This window comes from Thermobia domestica, chromosome 7, assembly GCF_964235325.1.
Source record: "Thermobia domestica chromosome 7, izTheDome1.hap1.1, whole genome shotgun sequence".
NCBI lineage: Eukaryota > Metazoa > Arthropoda > Insecta > Zygentoma > Lepismatidae > Thermobia > Thermobia domestica.
In genome coordinates, this window is record NC_137460.1 from 251,608,286 (window position 1) to 251,625,506 (window position 17,221).

Sequence of the window (17,221 nt, forward strand, 5' to 3'; positions counted from 1 at the left end):
GCCCTAAGAAGTGAAACACGAATGACTAAAAAGAAATGATCTACAGAAGAAAAAAATATCGATAATTCAGCAGTTAAAATAGTGAAATAGCTTCTAAAATTGTCCTCAAATACTACGTATTTTATGTTTACTTTAAATTCATAAACCATGTGCTCCACCCATCATGATGATGAATTCTAGAGAAAAATATGGTATTTCGGTCATGGAACAGGGGCGTCATTTCAGACTTCGCTTGAGGGGGGCAAGAGCACCATCGACATTAGACTTTCACGTTTTGTACTAGTATATTAGTAGACATCGATTAAAGTATATGTACTCTTCAAACCCTTGGGGGGGCAATTGCCCCCTTCAGACCTCCCTAAATGACGCTTCTGTCATGGAATATTATTAAAATTTAGAGTATACTATACGAAAGCTATTTAAATGGAAAAATGATGAAAATGAAAAAATCCAAAATTTCCAAAATTCTCTTTTTTTTCAAAAAAGCCGCCTTTTATGTGGAAAAAACCATCGATTCAAAAAAGCCGGCTTCTTGCATCTCTAGATAACATCATATGGTAAAATATAAAATTAAATCAGTTTCAGAACTTAGCTAAACATGTAGCCAAGAATATGTCGAGAAAGAAAAACAATGAAAACAAGAGAAAAGAACACTAGGGTCACATTCTATGCTGGAAGGGGTAACATGAGCATAAAACGGAATCCAAACCGATTCTCGAGTTACATCCGAGAGAAATTTTCTTCCACTAGAACTCGGAACTGGGACTAATTGGTCAAAATGTGATATGCCTGCCGACTTCTCACAAAGGAAGCATGATAAAAATACTTTGCTCTGATCTTTACATACTTGTTAATATAATTGTCAAGTGTAATGTCAGAAGGACAAAAAGATAAACAATAGCACACGTGAAACATTATACAGAGTTGCACATGGACAATTTCAAAGTACTGCAGAGTAAAAAAGAACTAATTTAGTTCAAGTTAGTTGAATACAAATTATATGAGTCCAAGTTAAAGAAATACGACGACTTAATTTCCATATCAGTGATAAAAGTGAATTGAATTCACTTTGGCTCTGAAACATTTATACATAAATAGATACCAAAAGATACTTATGATTTCAAGAAATTCCTCTCGAGGGGTTTGCCTTTCTTCCCCCAAAAGAAAGGTCGGCATTTCGATGTACTTTATCAACAGTAAACATTATTACAACGATACAATATTTACCAAATGGTTCTTTCATCGTCATATAAATTAGTACTTTGCTACTTTTGGCTATTGTTTAGCATTGGGGGGCCAGCTTTTCCACTTACTTTTTAGCGATATTCTATTCCGACGCGGTTATTTTATCGTTTAATACGTTAAATTACGTTACCAGCATTAAATTCAGACAGCATTGCAGAGTGAACGTTAGCGAGTGAAAGCGGGTCAGAGTCCAGCATGGAAGGTTGTTTTCTATCCTCGTTACCAACAATTCACTTTCTTCTCTCACATCACTTCCACTTTTACGGTTTGTACAAATCCCCTACTACCCTAAAAAAAAATGTTCGATACTTTCTTCACTACTTGAATACCAGTATCAACTCATTTCTTAAGTAAATCAATCTACTTTTTGCTAGTTTTGGCCCCCAATACTAAACTATTACCTCACTTTCTAGTGCAAATGGAAATTGAATCTAAAAAATCGTGTTATTAGCTATGTAATGTACAGTCAAAGAATTTTAATTTTTTTAACCTTCAAATTCTTGTAAACCTAGAAGTAAATCCTAATATATTCGTTTCGTCTCGGTGCATAAAAGTTCGCCTCGGTCTCTTCTCGGTATGTAAAATCCGACTCCGTCTCGGTACCATCCCTAGCTTAAATAAGCTGGTATAAACCAAAAAACGAAAAATGTTCGTAAAAGTGTGTGTTTGTAATAGTGATGGGTAGTGGGAATATCCCCGGTGGGAGGGAATTTAAAAAATAAGAATATTCCCGGGTTTTTTCCCTGGCCTATAAATTTCCTCGAAGGAATTTATTTCCATTTGTTTGCTTTATCTTCAAAATTATAAGAACCATATGACTAATTACTTTATTTGTATTTAAATTTAAAATTCTTTGACTGTACATTATATATAGGTAATAACACGATTTTTTAGGTTCAATTTCCATTTCCACTAAAAGTAAAGTAATTGTTTAGTATTGGGGGGCCAAAACTAGAAAAAAGTAGAATGATTTACGGAAGAAATGAGCTGATAGTGGTATTCAAGTAGTCAAGAAAGTATCAAACTCAAATTTTTTAGAGCAGTAGGGGATTTGTACAATCCGTAAAGGTAAGTGGAAGTGATGTGAAAAAGGAAAGTGAATTGTTAGTAACGAAGATAGAAAACAACGTTCCATGCGGGGCTCCTACCGGCCATCACTCGCTAACGCACGCTCTGCAATGCTGCCTGAATTCAATGCTGGTAACGTAATTTCACGTATTAAACCATAACATAACCGCATCTTAATAGAATATCGCGAAAAAGTAGGTGCAAAAGCTGGCCCCCAATGCTAAGCAATAGCCAAAAGTAGCAAAGTACTAATTTACAAATGATGAAATGGAACCATGTGGTAATATAGAATTATGTAGAAATAGAGATGAAGTACTATTAATAAACTCTGAACAACCATTTGTAATATACGTCGGTCTGTCTCCTCTCTCTGACTTGAATTCCTGAAGAGGTACTCGGACATGTCTTACATGTTAATTAACGCATGAAATTCCAAAAAAATGGGAAGAAACAAAGGTAGTGTTTGGCAATGTTACATGCAAAATTGTAGAGATAAGAAAGTATCTTGCAAATATTGTGAATATACATATTTGCGTAAATGCTGACAAAATTGTTTATAACATTTCAAAATTTAATATGATTATAATATCAGTAGTAGAGTCAAGTTTAGAAAAGTCACTTACATGTAAATTTAAACTTTTTAGTGGTTTAAAAGTATATGTATTTACTATACCACTGTTGAAACATATTTACTTTCATAGAACATATTTAAATAAATATCCATTTAAGCGCACTCTCTAAAAATAATAGATTATTAATAAAAAAAACATAACATCTTTCAGAATGTACATTTTAAAGATACCTCTGGGGACAACAGTAATAACATACTATGATATAAAAACGAATTTTTCATTGAAATCATAATATAGTAATAGAATGCAATATTCCTTGTGATTGTACATCAGTTCTCGAAAAATGCCCATTTTTGGAAATCTTCCCGGGAATTTACCGATCACTAGTTCATGAAATATTCAAAAAGACACATTTGGAGTTATCGCGTTTTACTTTCATATATGGTTTGTAGTATAATCAGAGGTTAATTCCCCATTCATTATTCAAAGAGATTAATCTACAGAAGTAACTTCGTTTTTTATATAAGTTTATAAATGTCTCTTTTGATTTTTTTTAATAATTTGTTATTATTGTTATGCAATAACAATAAAAAAATTCTAAGTATTGTATGGTTTTAGTAATGTTTACTATTGATAAAGTACATTGAAATGCCGACCTTTCTTTTGGGGGAGGAATGCAAACCCCTCGAGAGGAATATCTTGAATCATAAGTACCTTTGGTATCTATTTATGTATAAATGTGTCAGAGCCAAAGTGGACTCAATTCATTTTTATCACTGATGTGCAAATTTAGTCGTTGCATTTTTTTTAACTTAGACTGATGTAACTGGTAGTGAACTAACTTGGACTAAATTAGTTCTTCTGTACTCTGCAGTACTTTGAAATTGTATATATGTAACTCTGTATAATGTTTCACGAGTGCCATTGTTTATCTTTTTTGTCCTTCTGAAATGACAATTATATTAACAAGCATGTAAAGATTAGAACAAAGTATTTTTATCAGGCGTCCTTTGTGAGAAGTCGGCAGGCGTACCACATTTTGACTAATTAGTCCCAGTTCCGAGTTCTAGTGGAAGACAATTTCTCTCGGGTATAACCCGAGAAGCGGTTTGGATTCCGCTTTAAGCTCATGTGACCCCTTCCAGCATAACCAGGTCGTTGCATAATAACACCAAAGCGAAACAAACTGATTTCTGTCCATATGTGATATAAATATCTAGAGCAAATTATTTAAACCAAAAACCCTGGTTTAAACAAACAAAAAAGGATTTAAACCAAAAAATTAGTTTTTTTTTTTGTTGTTTTTCAATAAAGCAATGCAAGAAATTAAAGCATTTCAGGAAGTTACCTATAAAATATTTAGGAACGTACAAATACATGTTCAACATGTAAGATATGTAAGTCTACGCTATACACAGTGTTTTGTGCTATCATCGTTTACCTATAGGCCTATATTTACCTTCGGTGACCCTCTTTATCCTATCCGACGCATCCCTTTTCTTCCAATTGGACCTTCATCCTGCATCCTTCTCTAAGATACATAGCACTACTTTTACTTTACCGGCCATTTATTTTGTACAATAATTCTTGTATCGTGTACGTGCTCTAAGCATCTAAAGTGAACCTGTATGGAGAAATGGAAGTTCATACCCTAGAAATGATTGCTGAAAATACAAAACGACTACTTCCTTAAAAGGAAATGAGTATGAAATGAATTTATGTGTGGACATGTACAACATTTGAACACCCATTGTTGGTTAGAATTATTTTTTATCTTGTATTTCGTTAATTTTCTTTCGAAGCTCCCCGGAAAAGTGAGGCTAGACTCATTCGAGCTACATCCTGAGTAAAAATACAAACGTCTATAGTTTTTGTCCGGTATAACAGATTTCACGTTTAAATTTTCAAAACTTTGAGATAAATTTGATTCTTCCGATTTTTTCTTTGCAAAAGCCTCTATAAAAATAAAACATTATCGTGGAGCACCCATATTTTAAATATATACAAAATAGTGAGAAATGAGTAATTAATAATAAAGTAATCATTATTTCATCAAGATATGAACTACTTAGGATTTGTATGGATGTTATCAATTTTATTATTATTATTATTTGCTATACGCCATTGCTGGTCTATACGTCCCATTCCGTTTCCAAATTGAAGATTATTAATTTACATCTCCCATACCTAAATATTTATCATGAAGTATTGCTTTTAATCTATAAACTTTCCGAACCATATTATCAATCTGAGCCAATTACTTTATGAAAAATTGAACATTACCTTTCTTCCCGAACTGAATTTGAACTTTTTGCTGTTAATTGTTGGGAATCCTTAGAGTACGACGCGCAAGTCTCTTGAACCACTACTTTTCTTAGAGTTTCTATATTACTTTCAAATGCAGGATTATCATGTACTGCATGTTCCGATTTCACCATACCAACGTTTACTTTCGCATCCAAAGAAAACATAGCTGCATCCTTCTTCATTGTTTGCTCTCCTTCCGTTGTAGATAATGTTAATTCTTTGTTGTCAGTCATCAGTTCGTATGTCCACTCTTTCCCCTCGAGTGGATCTTCTTGAGGTAAGTCGTAATCAATCTCTTCTTTGCACATCAATTCCAATTTAACAGACGCCAGGCCAGCCATTATGACTTTAAATTTAATAAGAATTTGACCCTGTTCTTATACTTCCCTTATATTTTATTCTGCCAGTGTTAATGAAATGATTTACAAGACTGTTCACAGAAGCAACTTTATACTTCCAATCAAACAAACGATCAGTTTTTAATAACGTACTGTATATAATTGATTTTTGAAAACAATAGGTATTCTTCTTCCTCTCCAGTTTAATGCTTCAGGTAACAGAGACAATTGAGTAGTTATAAAAGTATTAATCGCATAATAAATTAGTAAAAGCCTATTACTTAACAGAGGGTTTTTACGAATAAAGTAGATAAGTGTAGGAAGAGAGGTTTTTACGAACTCCCACGCAGTAACACGAAACAGAAAACGTCAGAGTTGCCAACGAACATTTAACATTTAGTACTAGATTAGAGAGTAGAAAATCACTAAAAATCACTAAATGTTAACACTCCATATTATATATATATATATAATGTAATGGAGAGAGAAAATCTGAATTAACTTTATCAAACTATAATGGCTAGATACTATTCCTTCTTCCTAGTATGCCCCGTATCCGGAACAGGACAGTAGGGGAACGAAAAGATTTCGGATGAATAACTCAGTGGCGGCTCTAGAAGGAAGTCATATTGGTAAAAATTAAATTACAATTTCACTGCTACAAGCTAAGAAAAGAAAGCTTTTTCCATGCGCTAATTCCTTATAATGTATACAAGAATAAATACATTAGGTATTTGTTTCCTTAGCTTAGCGATAAAATTTAACTATTTACCATATGACCTCCTCAAGAGCCAACTCTGGATTACTTGAGTTAACTTTACATCTGTAGGTTTTAGTACATAAACGCTATTATTATGTACTACGTAGAAGCAAATCATTTGAAATACACTGAATGATTAGCACAAAATGTGATTTTAGTAACTTCCCAAAATTAAGAATTCATTTGGAACTGAACCTGAAAGACTTGAAATAAATATATGTGTGTGAAACACAGTTGAATAGGGATCTACAATAATAATAATAATAATAATAATAATAATAATAATAATAATAATAATAATAATAATAATAATAATAAACTTACTATGCAGTATAGACGTCTTCAAATAAGGCACTAATTCCTACGTTGCAATTCACACTATATAATTATCAAATTTCGGTAATTGTTCTAGATAGAAATTATGTATAATTTTCATATTTACATATTTACATTGATGCAGTTTGTCTTTCAATTTTGGGGCCTTGGTGAAGATAAACACGATTTAGCGCGTTTTTTGAGTTTCCCTCAAACAACCATACTTGCACTGTTTTCTCCCTTCAAAGCTTGTTTTGTTATAAGAATACTATTTAACATTGGAACCGAAAGTTTGTTCCTAATTTTAGTTTTGTTTAAGGTGACCGCTGAGAATATTCGTTCTGCAGCGGCCGATGAATGCGGCAATGCCAGCATCCCCTTTACAAATTTTGACAATGTTGGGAAAGCAATTTCTCCTGCTCCGTTCTTCAATTTACAAACTTGCCACCAAAATTCCTCCATATCTTTATCCTTGAAATCGATTTTATAGTTCTGTAATCGACGCCACTCGGAAACAATAATTTCAAATTCGTTCTCTTCCACTATATTAGGAAAACGCACAGCCAAAGGGATCACAGAATTATACTTTTGTACATTTGAAGGGTTAAGCATCAGAAGGGATTGCAACGTGTGATTCCTAAATTCAACACGTTTCAACAATTGTCTGCAGAATTCAATATAAAATCGCTGACATCTATGTCTGAACTCCATGAATTCTTTCGAGAGATTTTCATTCCTAATAAAAATCGCCTGCACTCGAGCACCCAAATACATATCTTCTATTTTCAAGAATTCTTTGGAATTTGCAGGGTTAATTTGATTTAGAGGAGTGTTGTCTACGTAACTCCTATCCATGTAATATTTTAAAATTGTTTTAAGTGTTGCTCCTACATTTTCTAATAGAGTGTGCAGCCTATACTTTTCGCTTTGGAATTCTAAGTTCAATTCCGTCACATGAGGGAGGAAAAATGACAGAAAATAGAAATAGGCCTTCATTATTACATTTTCCAGGCCTCGTAGATCTTGGGGGCGGCTGTCACGCTTTTCCTCTAGTGATAGTGATCGGAAGTATGCCTGCAACACATCCCATTGCTCAATAATTCGGGAAATAACTTGCTGGAGTGAGAGCCATCGTGTCTGGCTTAAACTTAATAATTTATGGGGTTTCATCTTGAAAAAATCTTGAATTTCTTTCAGTTCTGAGACTCGTTTAGAACTTGCATTGAAAAAAGAGGTTATATCTCTACAAAAGTTCTCAAGTGATTGAGGAAGTTCTTTACAAGCCTCAGATGCACATATATGAAAGCTATGGCAAATACAGCGCGCAACAAAAAGATGTCTATTCAATTCCATTAATATTGCGCTTACACCTGCGTTAACTCCCATCATAGTACTAGCGTTGTCAGCAGCAAATCCAATTAAATTTGAAATTGGGATATTTCTCTCTTGGAAAAGCGTAATTATTGCTTCAAAAATTGTATTGCTTTTCCCACTATGAATTTCCAATAAACCTAAAAGACTATCCAATACTTGACCCTTTGCGGAGCTAAAATAACGAACTACAACAGCTAGAGTTTTGGAATTACTTATATCTGTAGATTCGTCAATGATAATTGAAAAATAATTGTTTCGCAGATCTTCGGCGATCACTTCAATGTTTTCTTCCGCTAAAACACTTTTAATAATAGCAGCGGATTTTGTACGACCACATCGAATTTGTTTCGCACTTTGGGAATCCGGAAAACACACTTTTAAGAGTTCAGGTAAAGTGTCCATGACCGAAATAGGTAGATTTTGCTCTGCTAAATATGCAGATAATCTAACCTCGGCTTCTGTCACTTGATCCCCTAAGCTATTTTTAACAAATATTCGAAACGCACTGTCCAAAGTAACAGTGTTTTTCCTTTCTTCGACGCGTTTCAAATGCTTTGAGGTATGTAAATGGCGTTCCATTGCTGATACACTTCCTAAAAGCCCTATATCGCAATATGTACAATATGCTTTCCCAGGGGTTTTAGGGCTACACGAAAGCCAGTCTTTAAATTCCGGTTTGTCTTCCCAACTTTTCTTATATTTCTGCTGGCAATACTTGATTTTTCTAGTTGAGTGTTCGACATCATTTATATCGCTTGGTGTCACACTTTCGTTAGCTTTTCTTTTTTTACGAATGTTGTCGAAATTACTATCATCATTAGAAACGCGTTCATTCTGAATCTCGGTATTGTTACAATTACTGGAAGTACCAACATAGTTACGCGCACTTTCTTTCACTTCAGGGTTATTAGTAATCACACACGCAGTAGTACTATTAGATATTTCATCCCCAACTTGAGAACAATTTGAAGACACCTCATGCACACACGCCTTCTTAAAGTACTTTAATAGAGTTGACTTTTGATTATCACCCATGTCCTCAACTCATCAGCACCACTGATGGGACACACTATGGGTCAGTGACTTGCAACACAAGCCCGAACTTAAGCAAAAGAAAAAATATCCGCGAGAAATTAATTAACACCTCAAACTGAAAGTTCTTGTGGAAATCACTACGGATATTATGAACAACGAGAACAACCTACGTAGCGACTCGCACTGCACGAAATTACTAACTAAACTAATATAAGACTCCAACGAGCTGATTTGAAAATGTACCAAACAGCGGCGGTTAGTATTATTGACCTTCCTGTTTATTGATGTCTTTCTTAGAAACCTAAATTAGTTTATTCATTAGCGCAAGAAGAAAGTACAGTGTCCAAATTTCAAATCCCATATGCCAAATATTTTCTCGTGAGAAATTAGTGAGGTTAAAAATTGTACAGATAATACGAAAGGGTAAGACAAGTTTAGAGTGCTTGTACATGACAATATCAATAGATTTATGCTCAACAAGTGAGTCACAGATGGAACTTTCGTCGGTACTGTGCTTATTTTCTGGTACATTTTATTAATACGTATATTAGTATGGTTTCCTCCTTCTTTAGACTCATTGAGAAAAAAGAAAAGGGAATGATACTGCCAGTGTCTCTGTGCGTGACAAAACGTTGAAGCAGAGAATTATTATTTCTCCACTTGCTTCAGAAACCAACCTGCTCACGATAAGTAACTCACAATCTCATCCCATGTCGGCGAACATAAAGAGGTGGAGGCCAAAAGTACTGTCTGTTTACCCATGGTCATTTCACAGCAGGGGTTGCTCTCAGAGAGGAACAAAAAGATTAACTCTTTAAGTTGGAACATTCTTTCCGCACCGAAACACAGTTTTCCTTGTTATTTGAAAAATCATTTCCTTGTCATTTAACTCCATGAGAAATGAAATGACAAAATTCACTAGATTGTGCATATTTACGCGAAGTACGTACTAGATCACTAATTCAATGATAAAATCACTAAATCTAGTACGAAATCACTAAAAGTGGCATCCCTGGAATACGTTCAAGTTCAGGTTCAGGTTCAAGGTATTTTCCTTCCTTCCCTTCGGAAGTTTGCATCCTGAAAGAAAAAAGAAAAATAAGTATAAGTAAGTACTGCTCTTTTTTTTATTATTATTATTTAACGTTTTCCATTTTCTTTTTCACCAAAATTCAAGAAGTTCTTTGGTTTTTTCTATTTCTTTCTCACTTAGTTCCCTTCCATTTTCATTAAAACCTAGCCTCCAAGCTAATTTAACCAAATTTCCTTCCTCTTTCATTTCATCGATCCATTTCCATTTTTCCCTGATTTTTAGGGTTTCTTCACATTTTAACAATAAGTGTTCTAAAGTTTCATCTTCTTTAAAACACAATTGATATTTTTCGTTCACTTCTTTAAATTTTTTCAATCTTACCCCTGTTTCAAGGCTCCCTGACCTGGCTTTGAAAAGTAAAATGCTTCGTAAATCATTGTTCATATAATTTATTTTCTTATAACGCTTTTTATGTGTGTATATTCCTTTCAAACTGCTCTTCTTAACAACTTCTTCATACCACTTTTCCTGCGCTTTCTCTTTAAAGGTTTTTTCTGTGATTTTTTCCCAATTTTTATAATTTTCTTCTTTATGCCAGCGGGTAGTTTGATCATACTTTCTTTCTAATTTCCTAACTCTCCTAAACCATTTCGTGTTCTCCCCTTTTCTCATATGTTTAGTGGCCTCATGCACTACTTTTACTAAACTTGTTTCTTCCATAAATTTTAATCTTCCAAGATATTTTGCTTTACTTATACCTTCTCTTCTTTCAAAATCGCTCCATCCCATCTCTCCTGTTATTGTTACATTTGCACTTAAAATATTTGCTCCTAGGGCAAACCTTCCTATTTGATTTTGTGCTTGTTGTAAAATACACCTGTTTTTTTTTCATTAAAGTTATTAAGAGCGCCGGTACTGCTACTTGTTTCCATAGTATTCTTGATACCTCATATCTATTGTATGACCACATTGCTTTATTTTTTATAATGGCTGTATACTTTTGTAGTTTATTTTTCAGTTTTTTCTCATGTTCCAGTAAGTATTGTTCTCCTTCTTCAAGTGCGATTCCTAAAAGTTCTATTCTTTCAGTCCTGCTTCCTGCTTGTATATTTTTATCCTCTATGTCTCCACTAAAAACCATGAACTTGCTTTTTTCTTCATTTATTTTTAGACCAATTTCTTCTCTTTTCCTAACTACTGTTTCTAACATTTCCTTAATATCTTCAATATTAGTACTCATCAGCGCTACATCGTCTGCAAAGAGAGTGCCAGGGATTTTTCTTACTTTTTCTTTTCCTTGCAATCTTAATTCTAACCCTCTGTTTGTTTTGATCAAATGCTTCTTCCACTTCATATATGTATATCAGGAATAAAACTGGTGATAGAGGACATCCTTGTTTCAAACCTTTATTGCTGTCTATCCATTTTGATTTTATGTTTCCAATTTCATATCTGTATTTGTTGTCCTTATATAGTTCCTTAAGAAGCATAATAAATTTCTTTGATATTCCTATGTTTTCCATTACTTCCCATAATATCTTTCTCTTGACTGTATCACACGCCTTTTCAATATCAATAAATGCTACTATGAAATTTCTATTTCTTTCTCTGCATATTTCTATCAGTTGTGTTATAATGTAGATATTATCTGTTGTTCTTCTATCTGTTCTGAATCCATTTTGTAACTCACTTAATATTTTGTTTTTCTCTAGCCAGTTCATTAATCTGTCTCTTAGAATAATTGCAAAAAACTTATATACAAAGCTGGTAATAGCTATTGGTCTATAATTTTTTATGTCATGTTTATCTCTACCTTTTCGTTTATGTATTAACTTAATCTTCGTTTGCTTCCAACTTGGATGAATGGTTCTTGACTCAAGTATATTATTCATAATATTCTTTAAACTTATCAAATATTTATTATCTAAGTTTATTAACATCTCATTTGACACCTCATCTGTTCCTGTAGCTTTTCCTCTTCTTAGCTTTTTCCTAGCCTTCTCTATTTCCATATTTTCAATATCATTTGTTAATTCCTGACTTTCTTCTTCTGCACTCTTATTACTTATTTTTGCTAATTCATTTGTTTCATTTTTCCGTTCTTCATAATTTTGCTTCATCGCCCAATCTGTTAAGTACGCCTCAATTTCCGTCCTGTCCTTCATTATTTGTCCCTTTTCATTTCTAAGAATGATTTCTTTTTCTGTTTCGTTTTGCTTTTGTCTAACATATCTCCAAAATCTTTTCCCTGCTTCTCTCCCTCCCATTTAAAGAGAAACAAGAATCCCATTTAAATTATTTGACGATTCCCACAGTACTTGGATACAAAAATTAGAAAGCAATGCTGCATCCGTTAGTGCGCTCCAGTTCCGAAACTGCGTTGTGCATCACGGAGAAATTCCCTTTGGGTAATTTCACACCAGGTGCTGACAATAAGGTAAAAGTGGTTTAGCAAAAGGAATATCGTTGTAAGCCACGAGGTGCGTAAGAGATTGGGTTTCGCGCGGAGCGATAGTTGTAGGGGTAGTGGGGAGTGGAAGTGCCGAAGACACCAGGAGGACGTATGCGTTTCGCTGTGATCACTCATATAAACTGCGCCCATCTTGCGATAGTGGAAAAATCTTCTTTGAATAGAATGTAACCGTGTGATTAGAATTGACATGTCATGAAATCATAGGGAATAGAGAAGTGGAAAATTTCAGATTCTTTGCTCTCAATGGTGTCCTTCACAAATGAAACCAGAATAAGCCTAACTGGTTTTCGAAAGAAGAAAATCTTTATCAAGAGTTGGTGCGTTTAGATCCAAGGCTGATTTTGGATTTAAAAGACGAACTTCCCACAAATGCAATGAACAAACCCTGTCAGCCCCAGTATAGATAAATGAAACTTACCGAAAAATAGTGAACAAGAGTTTTCAAAAACTCAAGATTATTAAATCTAGATTAAGGGCGAATCTCGGTCAAGATAATCTTGAATCGTTTCTGTTAATGCAGTATGAAAGGGATATACTAAATAAAGTGAATAAATGTGTCATAATTAACAAACTCTGTCATGATAGTGCACAAATGAAAAGATTTCTGATAGTGAGAATGTCCTTGTTTCTTGTCATGCAAACAGTTCAAAGTGATTAAAGTTAAAGGCTGAATATATATATATATATATTGTGGTATTGTATCAATAGTAATTAAGCTGTCTGAAACAAAAGTGAACTCTCATAACAGCGTTTTCGAGCTGTCAACAGGTACGAGCAAAACTCAGAATGTCAGTTAACACAAAATTTTCATGTGAGTTTATCTACCACTGTTTCCAAAAGTACTAGTTTATTACAAATCATGAAAAACCACATAGTTCATTCTCCTTACTGATAGTTCGAAAGTGCATTTAGTGCACTGTTTTAAGACAGTTCAATTGAGGCCCCCATAATAAAAGGGATCTAAGTTATACATGACTTTCCCAATAAGGTTTATTTATATTCTGAGAAGTATTCTCCGCAGCACAATATGGAAAGTAGAACTACATCGCAGTCCACTAGAGTTCCAATGAATAAGTTGCGTCGTGGTTCTACTTTCAGTTTATATATTTCACTATGGAGAATCCATTTCCTGGACATAAATAAATTTACTCCAAAAGTCAGTTATTGCCCTTGACTTCTGAAGTCCTCAGTTTATGATTGATGTAGCTGGTTTATTGAGTGTAACAGAATAATATTATGTGGTTTTGAAACTTTCATTTTGAGCGCTTAAAGGTACGCAACACATTTTTGTAATAGGACTTTATATACTACAGTCGATCAGCCAGTTAAACATAAAATTCGAATGGGCAATAATGCTAGAGATAGTGTGCCCTCCTAATGGTTTCAGGTCTGCGCCCACCACAACTTCTCATTTTGATCCTTGTAAAAATGAGAACACAATTGATATTAGAAAAAAACTAATCAAGAGGAATGGGATAAGATTAGATATGCAAGGGCTCGGAAAAAACGGCTTTTTTGGAAAAATTGTTTTTTTCTGCTTCGCTTTTTTGCTTGGGAAATGTTGGGCTTTTTTAAAAAAATTTTGCTTTAAACTGATAATGCAGACTTTGTTTCGGTTTTCTACAACAAAAAACTCATTTAATTAGTGGTTGATGCAAATAATAATATGAAACATCGAAAATAAACCATGAATTTCAAAGAGATTTTTTTAAAATTCTTAACATATTTACATTATGAATTCCAAAGGATTAACCAATATATGTAATAATATTTTAACCTCTTATAAATAATAAGTAGTTTGAAAAATGATACACAAATAACTAGTAGCAAAATTGTATGTAGTATTTTTGTTCAAAATATCACACACCCTCCTTTTGAAGCAAAATAAAGAAAAACATGAGAGAAATTAGCACGTCAAGAGCTTCGTTTCGGGTGGCTCTGTACGTTCTTGAAATTATTCAGTTAAGTTTTAACTTTCGTATACATTGTATGAATATTTCGAACAAACTTTTCACTGATTGATCACATACGTAATAATCTGTTAGCACCTATCAGGTGCTTCGGATCTGCAAAATCGGTAAAGCTCAAAATTCTGTAATGCACTGACTGTTTTTTAAGCTTGTTCAGAATCGGGAAAGTATCGAATTTTCTGTTCATGGATCATACACGTAATAGACGGTTCATCAGAGCTTATGGTCTCCTAGGCTGTAGAACATATACCACCATCACGGTTTACCCAGTCCTGAAATTTTCTGAATTTTTAACAAGAAAATTCAACATATCATTAGTAAACTTTTTTTTTCTCCAAAAAATTATGGAATACATTTGAAAAGATCAATCAATCACTGTTCCAATTCACAAGATGACTAAATTGATTGTAATAATTATCGAGGCATTTCTCTTAAGCTTCTGTTATTAAGATTGATCCCATACGCAGATGAAATTATTAGAGGTTATCAGTGTGGATTTAGTCGAAATCGCCCAGATATTTACCATTCGACAAATACTCGAAAATAAATAGGAATATATTATCCAGTACATCAACTGTTTATTGATTTTAGAAAGGCTTAGAACTCGGTTAGGAGGGAAACATTGTACAACATTCTTACAGAATTTGGAATACCGAAAAAGCTAAATTTATTAAGTGTTTAAATGAATCCCAGAGTAAAGTTCGAGTAGAAAAATGCGAGCTTCCACGTCGAGATAGGCCTCAAATAAGGATATGAGTTATTGCCGTTATTATTCAGCTTTGTTCCGGAGTACGCTATAAGAAAAATCAAAGATAGGAACCAGGACCTAGAGTTGAATGGTATTCACAAGGTTATGGTATATGCTGATGATGTAATCTGATAAAAGAACAATCAAAAGAAATGCAGAGGCCTTATTAAACGCTTGTAGAGACATGAGTAAATACAGAGAAATCTAAATACAAGTTCACAAGGATCGTAATACGGCAAATTATGAATGCGTTAAAATATTACTTTCGACACAGTGGATACTTTCACATATCTTCGATCAGTATTACCAGAATAAAATCATCCCCACAAAGAAATTAAATGTCGACTGAAAGCAGAAAGTTTTTGTTATTATTGAGTTCAAAATATTTTGTCGTCGCGAATTCTGTCAAAGAATTTAATGCTTAAAATATATAAAATGATAATCATGCCTGTTATACTTTATGATTAAGAAATATGGTCGCTTACGTTGAGGGAAGAATGCAGACTCAAATTATTTGAGAATAAAATTCTGAGAGGAATATTTGGATCCAAGAGGAACGGGAATGGGGAATGGCGGAAACTTCAAAAGTACGCACTACATAATCCATACGGTTTACTAAACATCGTTAGAGTCATTAAGTGTAGGAAGCTCAGGTGGGCAGACATGAAGCCAGAATGGAAGAGAGAAGGAACGCTTTCAAAGTTTTAAATGGAAATCCAATCGGGAAAGGTCCATTAGGAAATCCTAGACCCAGATGGGAGGACAATATTAAGATGAATCTAGCAGAAATAGGAATACAGAGTAGAAACTGGATTGAATTGGATGAGGACAGAAGACAATAAAGAACTTTTGTGGCCATAGAGAAAGAGAGAGAGTACATTTACATTAAGCACAACTGCACAACAAACATGAGTGAGTGGTTAGCTTTCGCGGTTTTATCGTGAAGTCCAAGATTCAACCCCGCAATCGACCATTTTGACAGAAGTTTTTCTTAATTTCATCTGTGAATGCAGAGATATTGCGTGTACTGTGAGTCTTGGCCGACTTCCTTTCTAATCGTTTTTAAATCTCTGTTATTACTAATTACCAGCAGTGATGGATTTGCGAGGAGGTTTAGGGTAGGGATTTCTTTCGGATTAAAGCCTCTACCCCGAAATTACGGAATTTCTAAAACAAACTAAATTTTAATTTTGCCTTTACTCATAAACTTCAAGCTGTCCTCAAAAAAAAAAAAAATTAGGAATTTTTAGAAAAAAATGAGCATTAATATGAAAAGCCCCTCCCAAAATACTTTTCTAAATCCGCCACTGATTATCAGTATAAGATGGTCTTCAAGGTTTTATCCGCAAGATTATAGGTGAATAAAAAAATGAAACGAAATAATTGTTATGCCTGTACTCAGAAACTTACGCTCCTCTTAAATAAAAGTTACTAATTTTTAGAAAGAACAAACATTATTCAGAAGAACCCCTCCCAATTTTATTCCAAACCTCCTACTGATTATTTCTATCAAATTGTATTCAACGTTGTGTCCGGGAAGATTATTGTTAAATCATTGCACAGCTACAGTATAAAGGAAATGTGGAAGTACGCTCTGAGAGATATATTGAAAAACATAAGCTTAATTATGCGCTAGGAGCTAGAGTACTAAGCCCTAAGAAGTGAAACACGAATGACTAAAAAGAAATGATCTACAGAAGAAAAAATATCGATAATTCAGAAGTTAAAATAGTGAAATAGCTTCTAAAATTGTCCTCAAATACTACGTATTTTATGTTTACTTTAATTCATAAACCATGTGCTCCACCCATGATGATGATGAATTCTAGAGAAAAATATGGTATTTCGGTCATGGAACAGGGGCGTTATTTCAGACTTCGCTTGAGGGGGCAAGAGCACCATCGACATTACACTTTCACGTTTTGTACTTGTATATTAGTAGACATCGATTAAAGTATATGTATTCTTCAAACCCTTGGGGGG

At 33.8% G+C, this 17,221-nt stretch overlaps 2 protein-coding genes across 3 annotated transcripts in view; both read right to left on the reverse strand.

Annotated features, from left to right (window-relative positions):
• The window catches only part of LOC145690811 (uncharacterized), a 102,140-nt gene extending 95,540 nt beyond the window's left edge, over positions 1–6,600 (reverse strand). The window contains exon 1 of one of the 2 annotated variants that reach the window (XM_081766109.1): positions 5,169–6,600. Coding sequence is in view for 1 of the 2 variants with exons in the window: in XM_081766110.1 (XP_081622236.1) it covers positions 5,169–5,533 (365 nt within the window). In the remaining variant the exon portion in view is untranslated. The remainder of the gene's footprint in view (positions 1–5,168) is intronic. The other variant, XM_081766110.1, reaches the window with a different exon arrangement.
• Positions 1–17,221, reverse strand: part of LOC145690810 (uncharacterized) — a 65,959-nt gene that overhangs the window by 42,478 nt on the left and 6,260 nt on the right. The window contains exon 2 of the mRNA XM_081766107.1: positions 6,615–10,094. Coding sequence (XP_081622233.1) covers positions 9,998–10,094 — 97 coding nt within the window. The 3' untranslated portion in view covers positions 6,615–9,997. The remainder of the gene's footprint in view (positions 1–6,614; positions 10,095–17,221) is intronic.